This window comes from Uranotaenia lowii, chromosome 2 (assembly GCF_029784155.1).
Source record: "Uranotaenia lowii strain MFRU-FL chromosome 2, ASM2978415v1, whole genome shotgun sequence".
NCBI classification, from domain to species: Eukaryota; Metazoa; Arthropoda; class Insecta; order Diptera; family Culicidae; genus Uranotaenia; species Uranotaenia lowii.
In genome coordinates, this window is record NC_073692.1 from 313,373,769 (window position 1) to 313,393,362 (window position 19,594).

Sequence of the window (19,594 nt, forward strand, 5' to 3'; positions counted from 1 at the left end):
ACTGGATTTCGTAAAATGGGACAAATTGATAAAGAAACCCGTGTTTTTGTAATTCAAAAGTACTGCTCAGATGGACTATCGTGTAGAAATATTGCAAAGCTTGTGAAACGATCGAAGTCTGCGGTTTATCAAATCATCAGGAAGTTTGGAGAGCACCGTACTTTTGAAGATTTGCCAAGATCCGAAACCAGAAGAGGCACAGTAAATCCACAAATCGAGAAGAAATGTGTTAAGCTTTTGTTGTCACATGAACACAACTCTGTTCGAAGAATTGCCAAGAAACTGAAAATTTCCGTTGGGACCGTCCAAAACGTAAAATGAAGGAACCACATAAAGACCTACAGAAAGCAGAGACATCCTAAACGGAGCGCGGAACAGCACGAACTAGCGAACTTTGAAGAAGCAAAGTAACCGTTGCATTTTGATGGACGATGAAACTTATTGCAAACTGGACACAGCCGTTCTTCCTGGGCCGCAATTTTTCAACGTAATTGTTGGTAAGGAGGTACCTCATGATCCATTGAAATCGAAAAGTTTGGCTAAAAAGTGCTTGTTTGACAAGCTATCTGCTCTTGCGGAGAAAGAAGTTTGCCATATTTTACAACAGGTACCATAAATGGTGAAAATTATCGTAAGGAATGCATCGAAAACCGCCTGGTTCCTCTTCATCGTCATCATATAAGCCCACCATTGTTCTGGCCTGACCTTGCTTCCGCACACTACGCTTCAGCTACTCTCAAACTACTGAAATCCTTCAAGATATGTTTTTTTGAGATCCGTTAAATTGTCCTGAGCTGCGCCCGGTACTGGGCAATCATCCAGCGCAATCTTCCGGAGGATGGTAGAGAAGCACAGTCCATCAACGAGTTCAAGAAAATGTGGACAAAAGCCAGCCGAAAAGTCAAGCCGGAAACTGTAAAGAGGCTTATGCTCGGTTTTCGATTCTCGGTAGAGATTCTCTGAAACTCACCGTAGAGATTTTTAGCCGAACCTCTGTAGAGAATCTGTAAATCAATACGACAGATCACACAGTACTGTATTGGCCGGATTATGCATCAGTTCACTACTCAAAAGACACGATGGCTTGGTAAAAATCTACCAAAGTCCAGAGAGTACCGAAGAAGCAGATTCTATCGTAAACAACTGACTGAAAACAAGTGGTCAAAATCATCGTAGATCAGTCTGTTCTGAAGCTTTTGTACAGTCTTCGATCGAAAATTCGATCACTGGCTTACGATTGACTGGAATAAAATTTTTATTGACTCACTGTTAAAGAAGACTATAGAGAACATGGGAGTGAAATAAAAATTTAAAATGCTCCTGAACTGTGTCTATACTGTTAATTTTGAATGGTGCTTAGACATAATGAGACACCCTATAGACGACTTATAAAGTTCTCTGAGATCCTTCAAATGTGTGAGACGAAAATCAACCAACTGAGTCTTTTCCACGTGATTGGAGAAAACGTGCTGAAATTAATGTTACCACAAACAATATTCAATCGATCATTAGCATAACCAGCCTTAACACAGCTGTCACTGCCAAACTGAGTAAATATTTTGAAAGAGGTTGTGGTTGACTGCCATAAACTTTGGTGGCATCACGCCTTATCAGACACCTCTTCCCAAAGGTGGGCAATCGAACCGTATCTACAATATAGGACTTTATCTTATAGCATAATCCGAACAGCTTTGGCAACCGCCCATCAGCAACAGATAAGACAAACACTTGCCATATTCCCGGTGTACGTATTTGCTGATAAGAGCTGCCAAGTATCTTTGGCCTGATCAGCTCAAGCAGCTCATTGAGTACAGCAGAAATCAATTGGTTATCGGGTTAAGGGTAAATAAAAACTTACAAGTGATTTATACGGGATCCCCTATGGAGACAACATTTTATTGTTCCATACAAAATAGGAACGACCTTCATGGAAGAACCATATTGTTTTACAGAACACAACAAAAACAGAAGGACTTCAGCTGTATTAGCTTAGAAACAGGATGACCATCGTAAATGTTAAACAAACGAATGATTTATGGGCCCAATTGACATTTTTTACAATAGGCTATCGGGTAGCAATTAAGATGAATTAGCGCTGTGTAAACGTTCAAGTAAAAGATAACATTTGCTTATCTTCTACAGCTTGTTCTAGTGGATTGTTTCCCAAAATTCAGTCGACAGATTCCAGTGATAGGAGCTACCCTGATATTTTATCATGTTAGCTTTTTGAAAAGATTGACGCGCTTCGCTTCGATAATGGGTGATGGAAGGGAAAATTTATTCTTTCACTCCTTATGAAAATGCCTTTCTTCAAATAAGCACTGTCTTAGTGAACGCAGTTCGAAATGCAGTCTTCGGATGCAATATTTGTCATAGTTTAGAATTTAAGAAAAACCGTTTTAAAAAGAAATCGGCCGAAGGGGACCAAATTTATTCATGAAAAACCGGATTTTCGTGTTCCTCCCGAACAAAATGTCTCAAAATTTCATACAAAACTTATGCTCGTTGAGCGACCCCTTCCCGTGATCCGATCGGGCCCAAATTTGGCATGAGATCTTGTACTAGGTCTAGGATGAATTTAAGCCTGCAGCGCATAACATTTCACAAGCTTGAAATTTCTCATACTGTTGAGGAAAACAATAACAGCACTGGCAACTCTGCACTCAGCTGGCTCACCAGGACAGCTAGACTGTCCCTTGGCGGAAGCACCATCGGCTGTCAACTGAAACGTCAATCCTATTTCCGGCGTGTGACGAATAGGCAGTTTTTAACTACAGTTGCGATTTTTGAGTATTTGTCTCTAATAAAGTTTTATAGTAGTATATTAAATACTGTGTCGTTATTCTGGTCATCACGTCCCGCACGGTATTTAAAAGTGGCGACGAGATATCGCGGTAGTTTTTGTTTCGCGAGTGAAGTTTAAAATTAACTAGTTCATCATACCGCCCCCCACGCGGAAACGTCGGATTTCGTCGATGTCAGATCTGAACGACGAAATGAACGGTGCTGCTGGAAATAACCCAAATGGACCACAACCCGCTGCCAATGGGCACACCCAGCAAGGGCAGCCGTCGTTGTCAACCGACGTCCTGATAGTCCAGCTTCTACAACAGCTCCAGCAACAGCAGCAAGCAACGAATTTACTCATCCAGCAACAGCAAAGAGCCCAGGAGCAGCAAAATGCTAGGTTCCAGCTGCAGAATGAGGCCATCAACAACATGCGTACACCGTCTAGCTCGGCAGGGTTACTCGACTCTTTAGCTAGCAATGTTAAGGAATTCCGGTACCAGTTAGACGAGAACATAACCTTCACTGTATGGTTCTCACGGTATGAAGAGCTGTTTTCCAAGGACGCGGCTGAGCTGGATGATTCTGCCAAGGTGCGTCTACTTATGCGAAAACTCGGAGTTTCGGAACATGAGCGTTAGACAAGTTTCATTCTCCCGCAAACTGCAAAAGATTTCACCTTCGAACAGACAGTCTCAAAATTAAAGAATCTGTTCGGAGCTCCAGAATCAATCCTGAGCCGCCGCTATCGTTGCTTGCAGGAATCAAAAGGACCAACCAAAGACTACGTAAGCTATGCCTGCCGAATCAACCGCAGTTGTGTCGAATTTGAGCTCAGTAGAATAACCGAGGAAGAATTTAAGTGCCTCATCTTCATTTTTGGGCTTAAATCCGAAGTCGACGCAGAAATCCGAACACGGCTCCTGACCCGGATGTAGGAAACAAGTGGGATTACCTTTGAAAAACTATCGGCCGAATGTCAGCGTCTTATCAATTTACGGCATGATACGGAAATGATCGAGGGTAGTTCGGTCAACGCTATAAGAGGGCAGCAGTTTCAAGCCCCATCTGAAATCAAACAATTTCAGATGTCGGATAAAGCAGCACTCTCTGTTCCAGACAAACGAATGCCATCGGGTCCCTGCTGGAATTGTGGGCAGATGCATTTCAATAGAGATTGCCCTTTTAAAAGCCACAGATGTTCGGAATGCAATCGGTTTGGTCATCGAGAGGGCTTTTGTTCTAACTCGCCGGTCATCAAGGTCTAGACGTCAGCAGAGAAAGAATGTCAACAACTTCGAGGTCGACATGAGAACCGTGAGTGTCGCATTGTGTACGGTGAAAAATAAAAGGAAATATGTGTCAGCCGAGCTCAATGGAACAAAAGTGAAACTTCAGTTCGACACCGCATCGGACATAACAGTTGTGTCAAGTGAAACTTGGAAAAAAAATTGGAAAACCAAGCACAAAAACAGCGTCAGTGAAAGCTAAATCTGCATCCGGAGATACTCTGGCTCTACTGTCGGAATTTGAGTGTTTAGTGAAGATAAGTGGCATTTCCCAAATCTGTACGGTGTTTGTTGTGTCACAAGACTTGAACATTCTTGGACTGGACCTGATTGAAAAGTTTTGTTTGGATTATGTCCCAATGGTGAACTTTTGCTATCAAATCAGTGAAAAAGTGGACCCTATCACCATCCGTCTTAAACGAAAATACCCGAAAGTGTTCAGTACAGATTTGGGAAAGTGCACCAAAACCGTAGTGAAGTTGGATCTGAAACCAGATCGAAGACCAGTGTTTAGACCCAAACGTCCTGTGGCATATTCGATGTACTTGGCTGTTGATGAGGAATTAGACCGTTTGGAGCACCTTGGTATAATTACACCCACTGACTATTCCGAGTGGGCGGCTCCAATCGTTGTGGTGCGTAAGGCGAACGGCAACATACGGCTCTGCGGCGACTATTCCACAGGCCTCAATGAGGCTTTACAACCGAACCAGTATCCCCTGCCGCTGCCAAATGATATTTTCAACAAACTGGGTAACTGCAGGGTGTTCAGCATCGTCGATATGTCCGAGTCTTATTTACAAATTCCTGTCGATGAGGCTACGAGTAAGTTGCTGTCCATTAACACCCATCGAGGCATCTATCAAGTGAATCGTCTGGCACTGGGTGTCAAAGCTGCACCAGGAATTTTTCAACAAATCGTCGACACGCTGCTGGCCGGACTTTCAAGGACCTGTGGTTATTTAGATGACCTGATTGTGGGTGGAGAAACCGAAGAAGAGCACTGGAACAACCTCCAGGCTTTGTTTGAGCGCTTGGAGGAATTTGGTTTCACAGTGCGATTAGAGAAATGTTCGTTTGGCCGCCAGCAAATCAAATATCTGGGCCATTTGTTGGATCACCATGGGATCCGCCCAGATCCCGGCAAAGTCGCTGCCATCAAGCTTATGCCTCCTCCCAATAATGTCAGCGAAGTACGCTCGTTCCTAGGAGCTATAAATTTTTACGGAAAATTCGTTGCTAATATGAGAGATCTGCGTTATCCTCTGGACGAATTATTGAAATCCGGAGCAAAATTTGTTTGGAGCCCAGAATGCCAAGCATCTTTCGTCAAGTTTAAAGAAATTCTTTCGTCAGACCTCCTACTCACGCACTACAACCCGCAGCTGGAAATAATCGTTTCCGCTGATGCATCGTCGGTCGGTCTTGGAGCCACAATTTCGCATCGATTTCCCGACGGAACGGTTAAGGTAGTGCAACACGCCTCCAGAGCGCTGGCGCCCGCCGAACGAAATTACAGCCAGATCGATCGAGAAGGACTAGCCATCATCTTTGCTGTTACGAAGTTTCACCGAATGGTATTCGGTCGGAAATTTCGACTCCGGACAGATCACGCACCATTACTGCGAGTCTTCGGTTCGAAAACCGGAATACCCGTTTACACAGCCAACCGGTTACAGCGCTGGGCGCTTACATTGCTTCTCTACGACTTCACCATTGAGTAAGTGTCGACAGCAAAGTTCGGCCAAGCCGACATCCTTTCCCGCCTCATCAACCAGCATGTGAAGCCATCCGAAGATTATGTCATCGCAGCCGTGACCCTTGAAAATGACGTCAAATCTGTAACAACAAACACATTTAACGCTTTCCCTATCACTTTTAGTTCGGTCGAGTCAGCATCGCTAAAGGATCCGGTAATGAAGCAAGTTTATCGTTACGTTCAAAATGGCTGGCCCCTCAAACTTGCCTTCAACAGAGATGATGAGTTGCAGCGGTTTTTCGATCGACGCGACTCCCTAACCACCATAAACGGATGCGTTCTTTCTGGCGAACGGCTGGTTATTCCTGCTACGCTACGGAAGCAATGCCTAGAACAACTGCATCTAGGGCACCCAGGCATTGTTCGAATGAAAGCTATCGCCCGCAGCTACGTATACTGGCCGTCATTGGACAAAGAAATAGTTCGATATGTTTCTTCTTGTCCCCACTGTGCGATGGCTTCAAAAGCTCCTGCTATTGCACCGCCGATTCTGTGGCCGAAAACAACCCGTCCGTGGCAAAGAGTGCATATCGATTTTGCCGGACCTATCAGCGATGAATACTATCTTCTTGTTATCGATTCTCACTCGAAGTGGCCTGAGATAGTACCAACAAGCCGGATCACATCCACAGCGACAATTAATCTGTTACGTAATATTTTCGCCAGACTAGGAAATCCCGAGACCATTGTCTCAGACACTGGTTTGCAGTTTACCAGCGCAGAATTTGCCCAATTCTGTGCCACAAATGGAATTTCGCACATCAGAACTGCACCTTTCCTCCGCAGTCAAACGGACAGGCGGAAAGATTTGTCGATACCTTCAAGCGGGCCATAAAGAAAATCACGTCGGAGAGGGGTACGATAAAAGAAGCGCTCGATGTATTTTTGCTTACATATCGCAGTACACCGAATCGCTCGAATCCAGATTGCCTATCACCATTAGAAGTTATGTTTGGCCGTAAAATCCGGACTAGTTTGGAGCTTCTTCGCCCGCCCAATCCCAAACTTCCGTCCTCAGACGCCAAAGTTCGTTCGTTTGAGCATGGTCAATCAGTGTACGCCAAGGTCTTCCGGAATAATAAGTGGAATTGGGCTCGAGGAAATATTTTGCAAAAAGTGGGCCAAGCCATGTATAACGTAACCATCGAAGGAGGTCGGGTAGTGTCCTCTCACGTGAACCAACTACGTGAACGCCATGAAGGAACGTCGCTGTTAAACGGCTTTGAACAACCCAAGTCTACCAAACCGCTGCCAGTTGATATTTTGCTGGATGCTTGGAATCTTCCCGCATCCTCGACGACCGAATCAGAAGAAGCTGTTGCCAATCCAACAACATTAAGAGAGCTAGTGAAACTTCCGTCGTTGTCACCAGCTGATAGTGAGTCTAGCTCTCCAACTATGGAATCATCAATGTCTGATGCAGAACTTTCATCGCCGCATTTCGAATCTGCTTCGGCTAGTACTCCTTCAGCAGTTCCAGGACAGCTAGACTGTCCCTTGGCGGAAGCACCATCGGCTGTCAACTGAAACGTCAATCCTATTTCCGGCGTGTGACGAATAGGCAGTTTTTAACTACAGTTGCGATTTTTAAGTATTTGTCTCTAATAAAGTTTTATAGTAGTATATTAAATACTGTGTCGTTATTCTGGTCATCACGTCCCGCACGGTATTTAAAACATACAAATTTGGGGCAGTCTACTAGATAGGCATTGGATTTTTGCAACCTCTTCTATGGGTGTAGCTTTTCTCGGAAATGATGGTCATTGAGATCCATTTCAATTTGTGCACTTGTGATAAAATTAGCTCATAGCAAGAGCCATATTCGGATTTTGTGAATTGTGAAGAAAACAATCGGTGTGACTCGAAGATTCAAACAAAGATGTTTTGATTTAATGAAGCTGGTATTGAGAGATTTTAATAAAATTTATAAGTTTTGTTTTGCAAGAGCATTTCCCATAAATAAAAAAAAGTAAAAGTACCAGTGTTGGTCGCTGTATTTGCACGGATTGCTTAGATTTCTTCAAAAGTAAGGAAGGAAGGCTTTTTGGTCAACAAAGGAATCACCATCAGGTAGCTATCAGGATAACTTGAAGCATTTGTTGATAAAATTTCATTATATTCGAAACTTTATTATATTAAAAGTAAAATATCTTAACTCTATTTAGGAGAGTATGTGGATGGTTGGACCGGACATCAAAACAATCGGAAAACTGATATACAAAGGATTGGATTGTGGAATAAAGCCAGCCGTAATATTACGGCAAATATAGGGAATCATGAGGAGAACTCATTTTCAGGATTCTTTATATGTTTCGAATAGCTGGAAGTGAGTTGGGTGAGTCAAACTGTCCCAAATCAGTGGTAACGGATCTCTTGATAGTGCCGTTGATGACTTAAGCATGAACAATATTTGAATGTGCGATCGAGACTTCCCGTACCAACTCGGGTCAAAAGACCTATCAGCCACTGGTGGGTTTTCATATATACATAAATACATTAACTTTTTAACAGATTGGCATTAAAGGTTAAAAACTCACCAGAATGTGGACACAGTGGGTACAGATCAGCCCGATGATGATGGTTCCGACGGCACCGAAGATGAGACCGGCATTTTTGAAAGCTACCGGCATGGCCAGAATACCGGTTCCCAGGGAACTTTTGAGGAGGTGAATGAGAGAGCCGGTTGTGCTGGAAAAGTTGTGAAAGTAGAGAAAAAGAATGTAAGTGCAGTATTTTTTATTTCACTCTAGCATAACATCACATATGTACATAAGAGTGCCCCAAATGATCCGACTTTTGAAAAAGTTATGCGCTGCAAGCTAAAATTTATCCTAAGCCTAGTGCAAGATCTCATGCCAAATTTGGGCCAGATCGGATCACGGGAAGGGGTCGCTCAACGAACCTGAAGTTTGTATGGGATTTAGTGACATTTTGTTCTGGAGAAGCATGAAAAACCAGTTTTTAATCAATAACTTTGGTCTCTTCGGCCGATTTTTTTTCCTCAAGCCCAAATTATGACAAATATTTTATTCGAATACTGCAATTCGATTCGAGTTAAGATAAAAAAGTTATTAGGCTTCAAAAATGGGCTAACTTTTTAAGGGTGGTATTCATCACGCTTAATGCTGCGTCAAAATGTTCGACCGCGCCGACTCATTAACAATGATGAAAAACGCCCCTAAAAAAGTTAGCTCATTTTTGAAGCCTAAAAAATTTTTTATCTTAATTCGAATCAAACTGCAGTCTTCGGATGAAATATTTGTCATAATTTGGGCTCTAAGAAACCCCGTTTTCAAAAGAAATCGGCCGAAGGGAACCAAAGTTATTGATGAAAAACTGGTTTTTCATTCTTCTCCAGAACAAAATGTCTCAAAATCTCATATAAATTTGGCATAAGATCTTGCACTTGATTTTTATGTTCCTCATGAACAAACCCTTTTACTCTGCGCCACGCGTGAGGTGACGATATTCGAATCACCTTAGTCACCTGATTGCAGGTCGCTTTGGGTGAGAAACGTCTTTTAGAAGTAACTCTTTGAGTTTTTATCCTAATCTAGTAGTCAGCTAGTAGTCAGCTGAACCTCTGTCACATCGGCTTCGGGAGTAAGGTAACAAGACTCACGTAACTCCGACTCGACTCGACTATCATCACCTCACGCGCGGCGCAGAGTAAAGGGGTTTGTTCAGTAGGAACATAAAAATCAAGTTTCTAATGAATAACTTTGGTCCCTTTCGGTCGATTTCTTTTGAAAACGGTTTTTCTTAAAGCCTAAACTATGAAAAATATTTCATCCGAAGACTGCATTTCGATTCCAGTTAAGATACAAAAGTTATTATGCTTCAAAAAATAGTTATCTTTTTTAAGGGTGATATTCATCACTATTAATGAGAGATACTGCTTCGAACATTTTGACGCAGCACTAGCAGCAATGCATATCACCCTGAAAAAAATTACCCCATTTTTGAAGTTCAATAACTTTTTATTGAAATGCAGTCTTTGAATGAAATATTTGTCATAGTTTAGGCTTTAAGAAAAACCGTTTTCAAAAGAAATCGGCCGAAGGGAACCAAAGTTATTTATGACAAACTGGATTTTCGTGATCCTCCAGAACAAAATGTCTCAAAATCCCATACAAACTTTAGGCTCATTGAACGATTCTTTCCCGTGATCCGATTTGACCAAATTTGGCATGAGACTTTGTACTAGGCCTAGGATAAGCCTAGGATTTAAGCCTGCAGCGCATAACTTTTTCAAATGTCGGGTCATTTGGGGCAGTCTGATGTACACCTTATAAAACTTTTTTTTTTAAAGTGATTGAAACAAATTCCTACTCGGAAAAGTTTCTGAAAGGTTTTTGTACTTACCTATTTGGTTTGTCGATTTCTCGATGTTCAAACGGATTGTAGTCGTCATATTCGGTTTGGTTGTCTGCGAGTTTTGTTCTGTAAATAAAAATTATTTAAATTTTTTTAGTTTTATTTCAACACAGAAAATTTTGGTGTAGGAGCGAGGTGTTTGAACTAAGATTAATTCAGATTGCGAAAATCACATCTCACTGAATTAATTTCGTAGAACATGGCGGCAATCAAATGTTAATTTGTTTGTTGAGACGAACAAAAGTGTCATCCACGAGTATGACACTACTTCAGAGTGATATAACGAGCATTATTCAAACAATAGTCGTCACTATCACTGATAATGACCTTTTAATACTAATTTGAATTGAATTCACTTTTAATACATTCCATCTGTCTCTCAGTTGTTGGCCGTTGCTAGGATTAGGCTCGGGCAATTTAAAAACCTTTTATTTTCAAATACATTCCTACTTTGCTTGGTGGCACTTCTGTTCGGTAGATTACACTATCTATGATGGTTACCGCGCGAAAAATCGTCTTCTGTAAACAATAAGTATCAGTCACATGTTTTTTCCCGGGTCGTCACGAGTTATTTGTGATAAAGTATCAACGGCCTGGAATACCTGGAAATGATTCAAGCTCTCAATCTTTGCGCCATTGACATTCTTCTCTGTTTTTGGGGACAGTCTTGGGGAAAAATCCCAATCCCATTGTTGAATTTTGCTCCCAAAACCGGTGATGGCGTAAAGCGTTTTATTATCAATAATTTATCTCCCGGGTGCAGTGTCTACGGGACTATCTACGTTTGGAAATCGTTATTTTTACAATGATTTGTCCCCCAATACTCGAACATTGCAGCAATGATTGACAACCGGTTATTGGGCTCAATAAGTTCATTGATTCATTGGAGATTACTGCCTATTGAACTGATAAGAAAAGTTTCTAAATTGGCGGTTGCTCAATTGGAGCTGTAAAGCCACTGAAATTCATACATTATATTGAGTGCTTTTTAGATGCGTTGAATGTAATTTTTTTCTTCCTTGAGAGAATCGAGAAAGCGAGTATCGATAGTTTTTTTTAACTTGTCATGTAAAACAACAAAATACCACAGAAAATAGAAATCGTCGAATACTTTAATATATTTTATCGAACCAGTTCTGTAATAAGGAAATAATCCAGAATTCAGTTATGGATTTGACGTCTCCGCCCGAACTCCGTTATCGATTCTTGACTGACTTCTTCGTTTACTTCCAAGCAGAGATGGTTTTTTCGAAAATCAGGACACCGTGATGTACCATGGCCGGATGCAATTGATCGACTCTAGATACTACCCGTTTGCCATAAAGTCCACTTGGGGCCTCTGGCCATAATTCCAATTCGGACCTGCAACTATGGCTATACCCGTGACAAACTCTAGCATATATACCCTGCCTCTTATTACGATTCAACACTAAGGACCTCTTCTATGACGACTTGAGGTCCGGCCTTCACTCGTAACTCAAGACTCGCTTGATTACCACAGCTATCGTGTACTCCGCCTCTTTTCGAGTCCACTATTAGAGACCAAACCTCTCCTCTAAAGACTTAAGGATTTGACTTCGCTTGTGTTGGTTTGAGGTCCTCTTTCCTTTGCCCGTCTGTGTGCCGAATCGAGAGCAGCTTATCCTGGACACGTGCCTGTCACAGCACACGGCCGGGATATTACGGAACTGCACGGACGATTCCCGGCGAAGACGTCATCCTTCACCGACTCGAGTGACTCACCCGCCGGCGATGTGAAGTTACTGCGGAAAGGGTATTGTCTTTTCCCCGCAGTCTCCGTTGCAGGAGACGCGTTCTATTCGGATACTAGGCGACGGTAACGGTGGAGATATCCTACAAACGTACGCGTCGTACCTAGCAGCTCGTCATAAGCATAAGGTGAAGTCTTATCTTTCCGACAAAAAAAACACCCTACACCGGACGCGGACTGGTGTTGGTTCCAACTCCCCTACAGGGTGTTCATGATCCAATTGCAGACCACGCACCAAGTATCCTCACATATCCTTTGCACGATGTTTTCGGCTGTGTCGAGTCCGATGGCGGCAAGCATGTTCGTGCGAACCCTTTCGAACCTTGGACAGTTGAACAATACGTGCTCCGTCGTCTCAACTGTGTCACCGCAGGTTGGCCAGAATTGCGAGGCCACGTGTCCAAACCGGTGATGGTACTGCATGAAGCATCCTTGACCATTCAAGAACTGCGTGATAAAGAAATCCACCTCACCATCCAGAATCTTTCGTTAGGGATCAAGCGATGGGTCCATCAACAGCTTTTCGAGCTGTCCCACAGGTGTTGCCATTTGGTCATCGAGCCCTTTCTGGCATGTTTCTGCACGTCATGCATGTGCACCCTCTAACAAGACCGAGATTGGCATGACTTACGCTACAACATCAGCCGCTACCGAAGACACGGTTCGGTATCCACAGATCATCCGATGGTTCATCAGCTGCTGCACGCTGCAGAGCAACTGTAGGTATATTTCACTGCCTGTTCAAGGCTGCCTTCCAGGCTACCACTCCATATCTCAGAATGGACGAATGGACACTCCAGAACCCTCCTTCTGCTTGGCTTGTAAAGCTCAGCCGATCGTCGATTATCGCTCCCGATACATAATCGCATGCTTGAACTTGATTGCGCACGATCCAATTGTAATCGTTCCTGTCTATGCTGATATCAGGTTTGTGATCAGCACTATCTCGGTATTGTGGTAAGCCAGACGCAGACTCTTGAACCACATCCAACTTTCCATCCGCTTGATCGCTACTATGGCGAGTAGCTGGACTTCATCTGTTGAAGGTACCGATGCCAGGAGAACTAAGTCATCGGCGAATCCCACTAGTCTCAGCAGTTCGTTGTAGACGAACGTTCCGCAATACCGGGCCAAGTATTGATCACTGTGGAACCCCTGCCGAGACGCTCACTGTTTCTAATCCATCGTTGCCCATATTCTGCAGTTAGCGTTTAAGGAAGTAACACCACGTAACACTCCACCATCCTACATATATAAGCCGGGATCCTCATACGAATGAGCCACGAAGCAATCGTTGCCAAACTGACGCTGCTAAAGGCGTTCCGCATATTAAGGGTGACCATTACGGAAAATCGGTCTCTTGTCTCCTTTTTCAGCCTAGTATCGTCTGCTCCTTCGATGACGAATCGGACGACATCCACCGCATTGCGGTCTTTACGAAAACCAAACTGTTTGTCGGAAAGGCCGTTCTAGCACTCGGTGTAGAGCTAGATTCTTCTCTAGACCACATTCTCCAACACCTTGCCAGCTCTGCCAAAGAGACATATCGGGCGATTCGCTGATGGGTCACTTGGTGGGTTTCCTGGTTTTTGCAGAAGCACCAATCTCTGCCGCTTCCACCCGTTTGGGAAGACCCTTTTTTCCACGTACTGTTCCAGTGATAACCGGAATAGTGCAGGGTGTTCCATGATCACGGCCTTCATTGAAATGTTTGGGAAGCCGTCCAGACCCGCAGCTTTCTTCAGCTGGAGGAACTTATCCTCAGTTGATCCTCAGTTCCTCCAGCGAAATTTGCTCTTTCACGCTCGTATCCCTGTGATATGGGACCCGCGGCCACCTGCTTTCCTCGTGCTGTGGGATCACCTCGTTTGTGAATTTGCAAAGTTTGTTCGGACGTGTTTCATGCGGCGCACCCTCACTCCGTGTCTTGGCAATGACAATCCTTTAATCGTCGCCCTAGAGACCGTTGGCGTCCTCGTTGCTTGAAACGTGCCTTTTTTCTTGCCTTGATTGTCCTGAGATTGAATCTTCGTCATGGAAAACGTATAGCACTTCTCCTTTTAAATCAAAATTCTGAATCTGAATTTGGATTTGTTAGACGCAGTAGGCGAAAGACCAAATAAGCGATCATAGCAATCTGTATAATTAGTTTGAAATAAATCTCTCTCTTTAACTGTAACTTCCAAGCTGACAAGACGTGTTCTTTCTACGACTCCCAATATCCAATAGGTTTTGGACCCAAGTTTAACAAGTTAAAGTTTAAGTCAGTTTTCTGTGAAGATGTCCACTAGGAGCAGGATAGAGAACCATGAAGGCGAACCTCAAGCAGTTTCGGGTCCGGTTCAGTCAGCTGGTTCAGCTGGTCTAAAGGGTGATACGGTCAAAATTTGGACAATATCAACTTGACGTATTTCTTTCAATTTTGCATTTAAAAAACCTGAATTTGAAGGTGTGTGTGTGTGTGTGTGTGTACAATGTTGCTCCTATTTTGATTTTGGAATTCACGCTTCAGTTGCAACTCGCACGCAAAGCTGGCCAAATCGTTAAAAGTTGCCAAATCAACCGTTACAAATGTAATTAAAGTGTTTGGGGAACGTTTGTCGACAGCCAGGAAGTCTGAATCGGGGGGAAATCGAAAACCGGAAGCAGCTGAAACGACAAAGAGAGTTGCCGGTAGTTTCAAGCGAAACCCTAACCTCTCTCTCCGAGATACCGCAAATAAGCTGGGTGTATCGAGCCAAAAATCGAGCCGGACTATCGACTTACAAGAAGGTAGTGACTCCAAATCGCGATGATAAAGAAAATACGACGGCCAAAGCGCGATCCCGGAGGCTGTACACGACGATGCTGACGAAGTTTGACTGCGTGGTAATGGACGACGAAACCTACGTCAAAGCCGACTACAAGCAGCTTCAGGGACAGGAGTTTTATACGGCAAAAGAAAGGAGAAAGGTAGCAGATATTTTCAAGCACATGAAACTGTCAAAGTTCGCGAAGAAATATCTGGTTTGGCAAGCCATCTGTACCTGTGGCTTGAAAAGCAGCAGCTTCCGGGACTGTCAACCAAGAAATGTATGTGGAAGAGTGTTCAAATCAACGTCTGCTGTCTTTCCTGAAGAAACACGGTTGTTCCGTACTTGGCCGGATTTGGCATCTTGCCATTATGGTAAAAAGGTCATGGAGTGGTACGCCGCCAACAACGTGCAGGAGGTTCCCAAGGACAAGATCCCTCCCAATACGCCAGAGCTCCGCCCAATTGAGAAATACTGGGCTACTGTCAAGCGGAACATTATGAAGACCAAAAAAACTGCTAAGGACGAGCAGCAGTTCAAGGCAAACTGGCTTTCTGCGGCGAAGAAGGTGGACAAGGTGGTTGTACAAAATCTGAATTTTACACTAATTAAACTTGAAAAAAAAAAAATTAATTTGATTTTTTTAATAAACGATTTCACCGATTAACACGCGTTTTTTCCCTTGACCAAATATTGACCGTATCACCCTTTATGATTAACTGTACTGTGAACATAAGTTTTTAAGAAGCCATTGAAGTTGAAAATGGTTGCATGTTGTCCCAGTTAACGGTACATCAAAACGCCAAAAGTTTCGGTTTTCCACCCTCAAAAATCAACTATCTTAGGTGATACCGAAAGAAATCAGAAAAATCAATTTTTTTTAAAAATTTTTACCATATGACTTAAAAATGCATAAAACGTCGATATCTGGTGTTTTTTCGAGAAAAATGTTTTATCCAAAATCGACATTGAAATTTTAGCCGTTCACATTGGACTGAAGAAAGGTTTTATTTTGATGTTTACGAGTTTTAATCGCCTCCAGTTTTTGTTATCTTTTTAAATTGATATTTTTCGGTGATTGTCGAATTGAAAAAAGGTTGTTCGGGAGCCTCAGGTACTCATATTACGTAAATGTTACTCATAAACTTATATCGCTCTTTGGAAGGTTGAAATATTGGTAACATCTAGAGTTTAAATGCAACAAGAATCCTATCGTTCGGTAAGTTCTTTCTAATGTACTGTCCAAAATCCTTATAGTTAATTGTGAAGAAGTTATTTGAATCTTTCAAGCGAAATATCTAATATTTCTGTCATGTTTCCAATAGTAACAATAAAAAAATACGAAAACAATGTTTTTTCCATTAAAAACAAAATTTGGGTTAGCTACACATATTTTTCCGGGAATAAATATTAATTTATCATATTTCTTCTTCCAATATTCAAGTCTTCTGTCTATTTTCTCCTCCAGTCTACACGTTTCACAAACTTAGCTTGCCAATAATAGAACTTTCAGTTGAACTTCCACTTATCTATTGAAGCTCGTAGAAATGGCAATGCCACGACACGAATTCAGAAATGCACTAGGGTAAATGATCTTGAGCGGAACTAATTGGCTCAATTCAACGCAACTCGGAACAGTTGATCAAGCGGTATGGCTTTGGATTATATCCGAAGAAATTTTTTTTCAGTTTACCGGATAGATCTTGGTTTCTGCTTTCTAATGATGATTTTTAGGATATTTTAGAGTAAATCCTAATAACTCTAGAGCTGTTTTACTGAAGTAAGAATTCAGATCTTGAGCGGAACTACGCCGATCTTGAGCGGAACTAAAATATGATCTTGAGCGGAACCATTTTTTTCTGTCAACATCTTTAATAGCTCTTATTCCTAATACTTGTGTAACTGTGAAAACTTCAATTTAATTTCATCTTTGAAGATTTTAAAGTTCAAAAATTAAAGTTTTTACGTGAAAAAAAAAAAAGAAACTTAGCGTTCCAAAGCTGTTCTCAAAATATCCGTTCAAATTTATTTCTTGCTTAAAAAAGTCCAATTTTCACTTTGATGAACTGTATCTTACTTTGAAAGAATCGATTCTCTAAACTCAAATTTTAGTTTTTTTATTTCAAAAATTAAATTCGTTAGAACATTTGATTGATTTTTTGAATGTGCATGTTTACGATAATACTGCCCGAACAACTTTTGAAGGAAATGACAAAGTTAGTAATACAAAAGAAGATGCCTTTAATTACAGATTTGGTAAAAAAAACTGTACATTGCTCGAAATCAATGTTTTTGAGAAAAATCTCTCAGTTTTTTTAATCCTTATTCCTTTAATTCCTTTAATTGTATTGGAAATTCATGATAAATTGGGTCATTTTTATATTTTAGTTGGGAAAAATCAGTTTACGTTGAAAATCATTTCATACTTTTCTAATTCAAAGTAAGGAACCATAATTTTATATTGACCAAAAAAATTATAATTAAGGAAATCCATACGAAATTACAAAAAATTCTGTGAAATCTGTAAATATTTCAAAAAATCGTATTCTGTGACACAGATGCTGTGATAAAAGTTTCCTTAAAATTTTGTAAAATAACAGATTTTACTGTGATTTCGGTAACCTTGCTATAAGCAACTTATTCATAGAATAAAGTTCATAATAAATTCCAGTTTCTTATGAATCACGTTAACAATTATTTATATTAAAAATTTATGGGAACATTATTTATTTATCTCAATTCATAAAACAATTATTTCTCAAACCGATTTCCAGTTTGAGCTCAAGTGTAAAGTCAAACAGAAGGGATTCGGATAAGTTTACAATACCAGGCCACCAATTGAATCGTGGAATATTATAAAATAGCTAATGTGCTTTGCTACACTTTGTAAAACTGAAAAAATATGTGTAAAAAACAATTTGAATTTTTGTTTATTAGATAGTATATCGTTTTCAATTGGATTGTAAACATCTAAAACAATATCTTTAAAAGAAAGCTTCTTCATAAAGTACGAACAGTAATGGCAATGAAGATTGATTTTTATTCTGAAATAATGACTTAACTTTATTGGCTTCAATAGTTCTCGAGTTATGTCAAAAAATATTTATGAAAGCCTTTCTCCTCCTTCTCGTCGTCCCTTTAAAAGAAAGATCCAAAAACACATTTCTTGAACCCCAAAAATTTAAACTTTTTGTGTGCTTAGTTTGGTATGCTGTGACACCAATTAATTAGTTTTTGTTCTATTCGAACTTAATTTTACATTTTTTCTTTTCCTGAAGCTGATAGAATAAGAAATATACAAAGCTGCTGCATACATTCAGGGGTAAAAACTGCGTGTGAGACATTAGGCATAAGGCAGCGCACCTAGCGTTTTATTTCGGAAGCTAGTAGTTCCGCTCAAGATCAAGAATGGTTCCACTCAAGATCATATTTTACTTTTAAAAACTACGCTATTAATTGATATTTTGATGACAAACTTGTCACAAAAACCCGAATAATGCTTTTTTATGAGTTTTTCTACCATTTTAATCATTGAGAATCATTTAACATCGGTCAAGAGTAACATAAATTGACGTTCAAAGTCAGCGTAGATTGATGAAAATTGCAGCAGAAATGCGTATGTTTTTAAATTTTCTTATAACATTATTTCAGCTAATAAATTTTAGCAAAAATGTCAATGCTTGTAAGAAAAGATCTTGAAAAAGTGTTTTTTCAACAATTTGGTAAGATTCATTAACAATCATTGCCTTGAACTTAGAAAAACTAAATGGTTCCGCTCAAGATCAGATTTTGACTAGTTCCGCTCAAGATCATTTACCCTATCAAAATGATTTCCAAAGGCACGGTCCAAGCCACATGTTTAGCTTTGAGGACCAACACTAAATACACACCTCTCATCCGAGAACTTGGTCCTTTTTAACGTTGTCACTACCAATTTTATGGTTCTAGGAACCACAAATAAGGATTTCACCATTTTTCAAACACGAAACACCTCTCTCCCCAATGTAGATCACTCTGAGACTAGCCAAAAATTCAGACTACTTACGTTGAATTGAAGTCACTGGGCACAAACTGCGGCACCGGCAGGTCTGTTTTCGTCTTATCTTCCGTCATTTTGGATACAAATGTTTACCCAAACGTTTTGCTTTTTTTTGAATAACCACCTTTTGATTAAACTTTGTGTTAGGGCAGCCGTTTTGATCGATTGTTGTTTTTTTTTTTGTTGAGTCTGAAATGGATACGAACAAAAATACTGGTGTTATTTGTTGAAAAAAAAAACCGATTTTTATAAATAAATCAGAGCTTAAGTCTATTGAAATGTTTGGCTATGGAAGAAGTTTTTTTTTTATATTTAGAGAAAATCTTTCCTTACTATTCTTTTAAGAACTTGTCGATTGCAAGGTTCGATTGATAGTGTACTCAAAGTTGCCAATCGGCACAACATCTTCTCATTCTAGTCGAGTGTTTGTAACAAATCCTATAGTAGACTTTTATCAAACTATTGCTGTGCTTATACAGTTTTGCTTACTTTTATTTGCACTTTTCTTCCAGTCGATAATAACTTATTTTCTTTCGTAAGTGAAACGTGAGCATTTTTGAGTTGTTTGTTCCATATGCGCAGATTTAATTGCGCGGACCTTCCGTTTACAATTTGTTTGCCGTAGTACAACTCATTGATAAAAAGGACACAATATTTTCAGACGATATGACTTGCATCTTCAAGTTCACCTAGAAGAGGATAACAAACAGTCTGGCGACCGTTACAATTCTTAAGAATGCACCACATCACATTCAAAAAACTGTTTTGCAATAGATACAT

The 19,594-nt window shown here is 40.8% G+C and overlaps 1 protein-coding gene across 3 annotated transcripts in view; it reads right to left on the minus strand.

Moving 5' to 3' along the window:
• LOC129748066 (proton-coupled amino acid transporter-like protein pathetic) overlaps window positions 1-19,594 on the minus strand; it is an 80,232-nt gene that overhangs the window by 19,714 nt on the left and 40,924 nt on the right. For 2 of the 3 annotated variants that reach the window (XM_055742535.1, XM_055742534.1), the window contains exons 2-4: window positions 18,821-19,003; window positions 10,201-10,278; window positions 8,373-8,523 (exon numbers count right to left, since the gene is read on the minus strand). In XM_055742535.1, the coding sequence (XP_055598510.1) occupies window positions 8,373-8,523; window positions 10,201-10,278; window positions 18,821-18,888 (297 nt within the window). In that variant the 5' untranslated portion in view covers window positions 18,889-19,003. Of the gene's footprint in view, window positions 1-8,372; window positions 8,524-10,200; window positions 10,279-18,820; window positions 19,004-19,147; window positions 19,225-19,594 lie in introns of those variants that run through there. The other variant, XM_055742536.1, reaches the window with a different exon arrangement.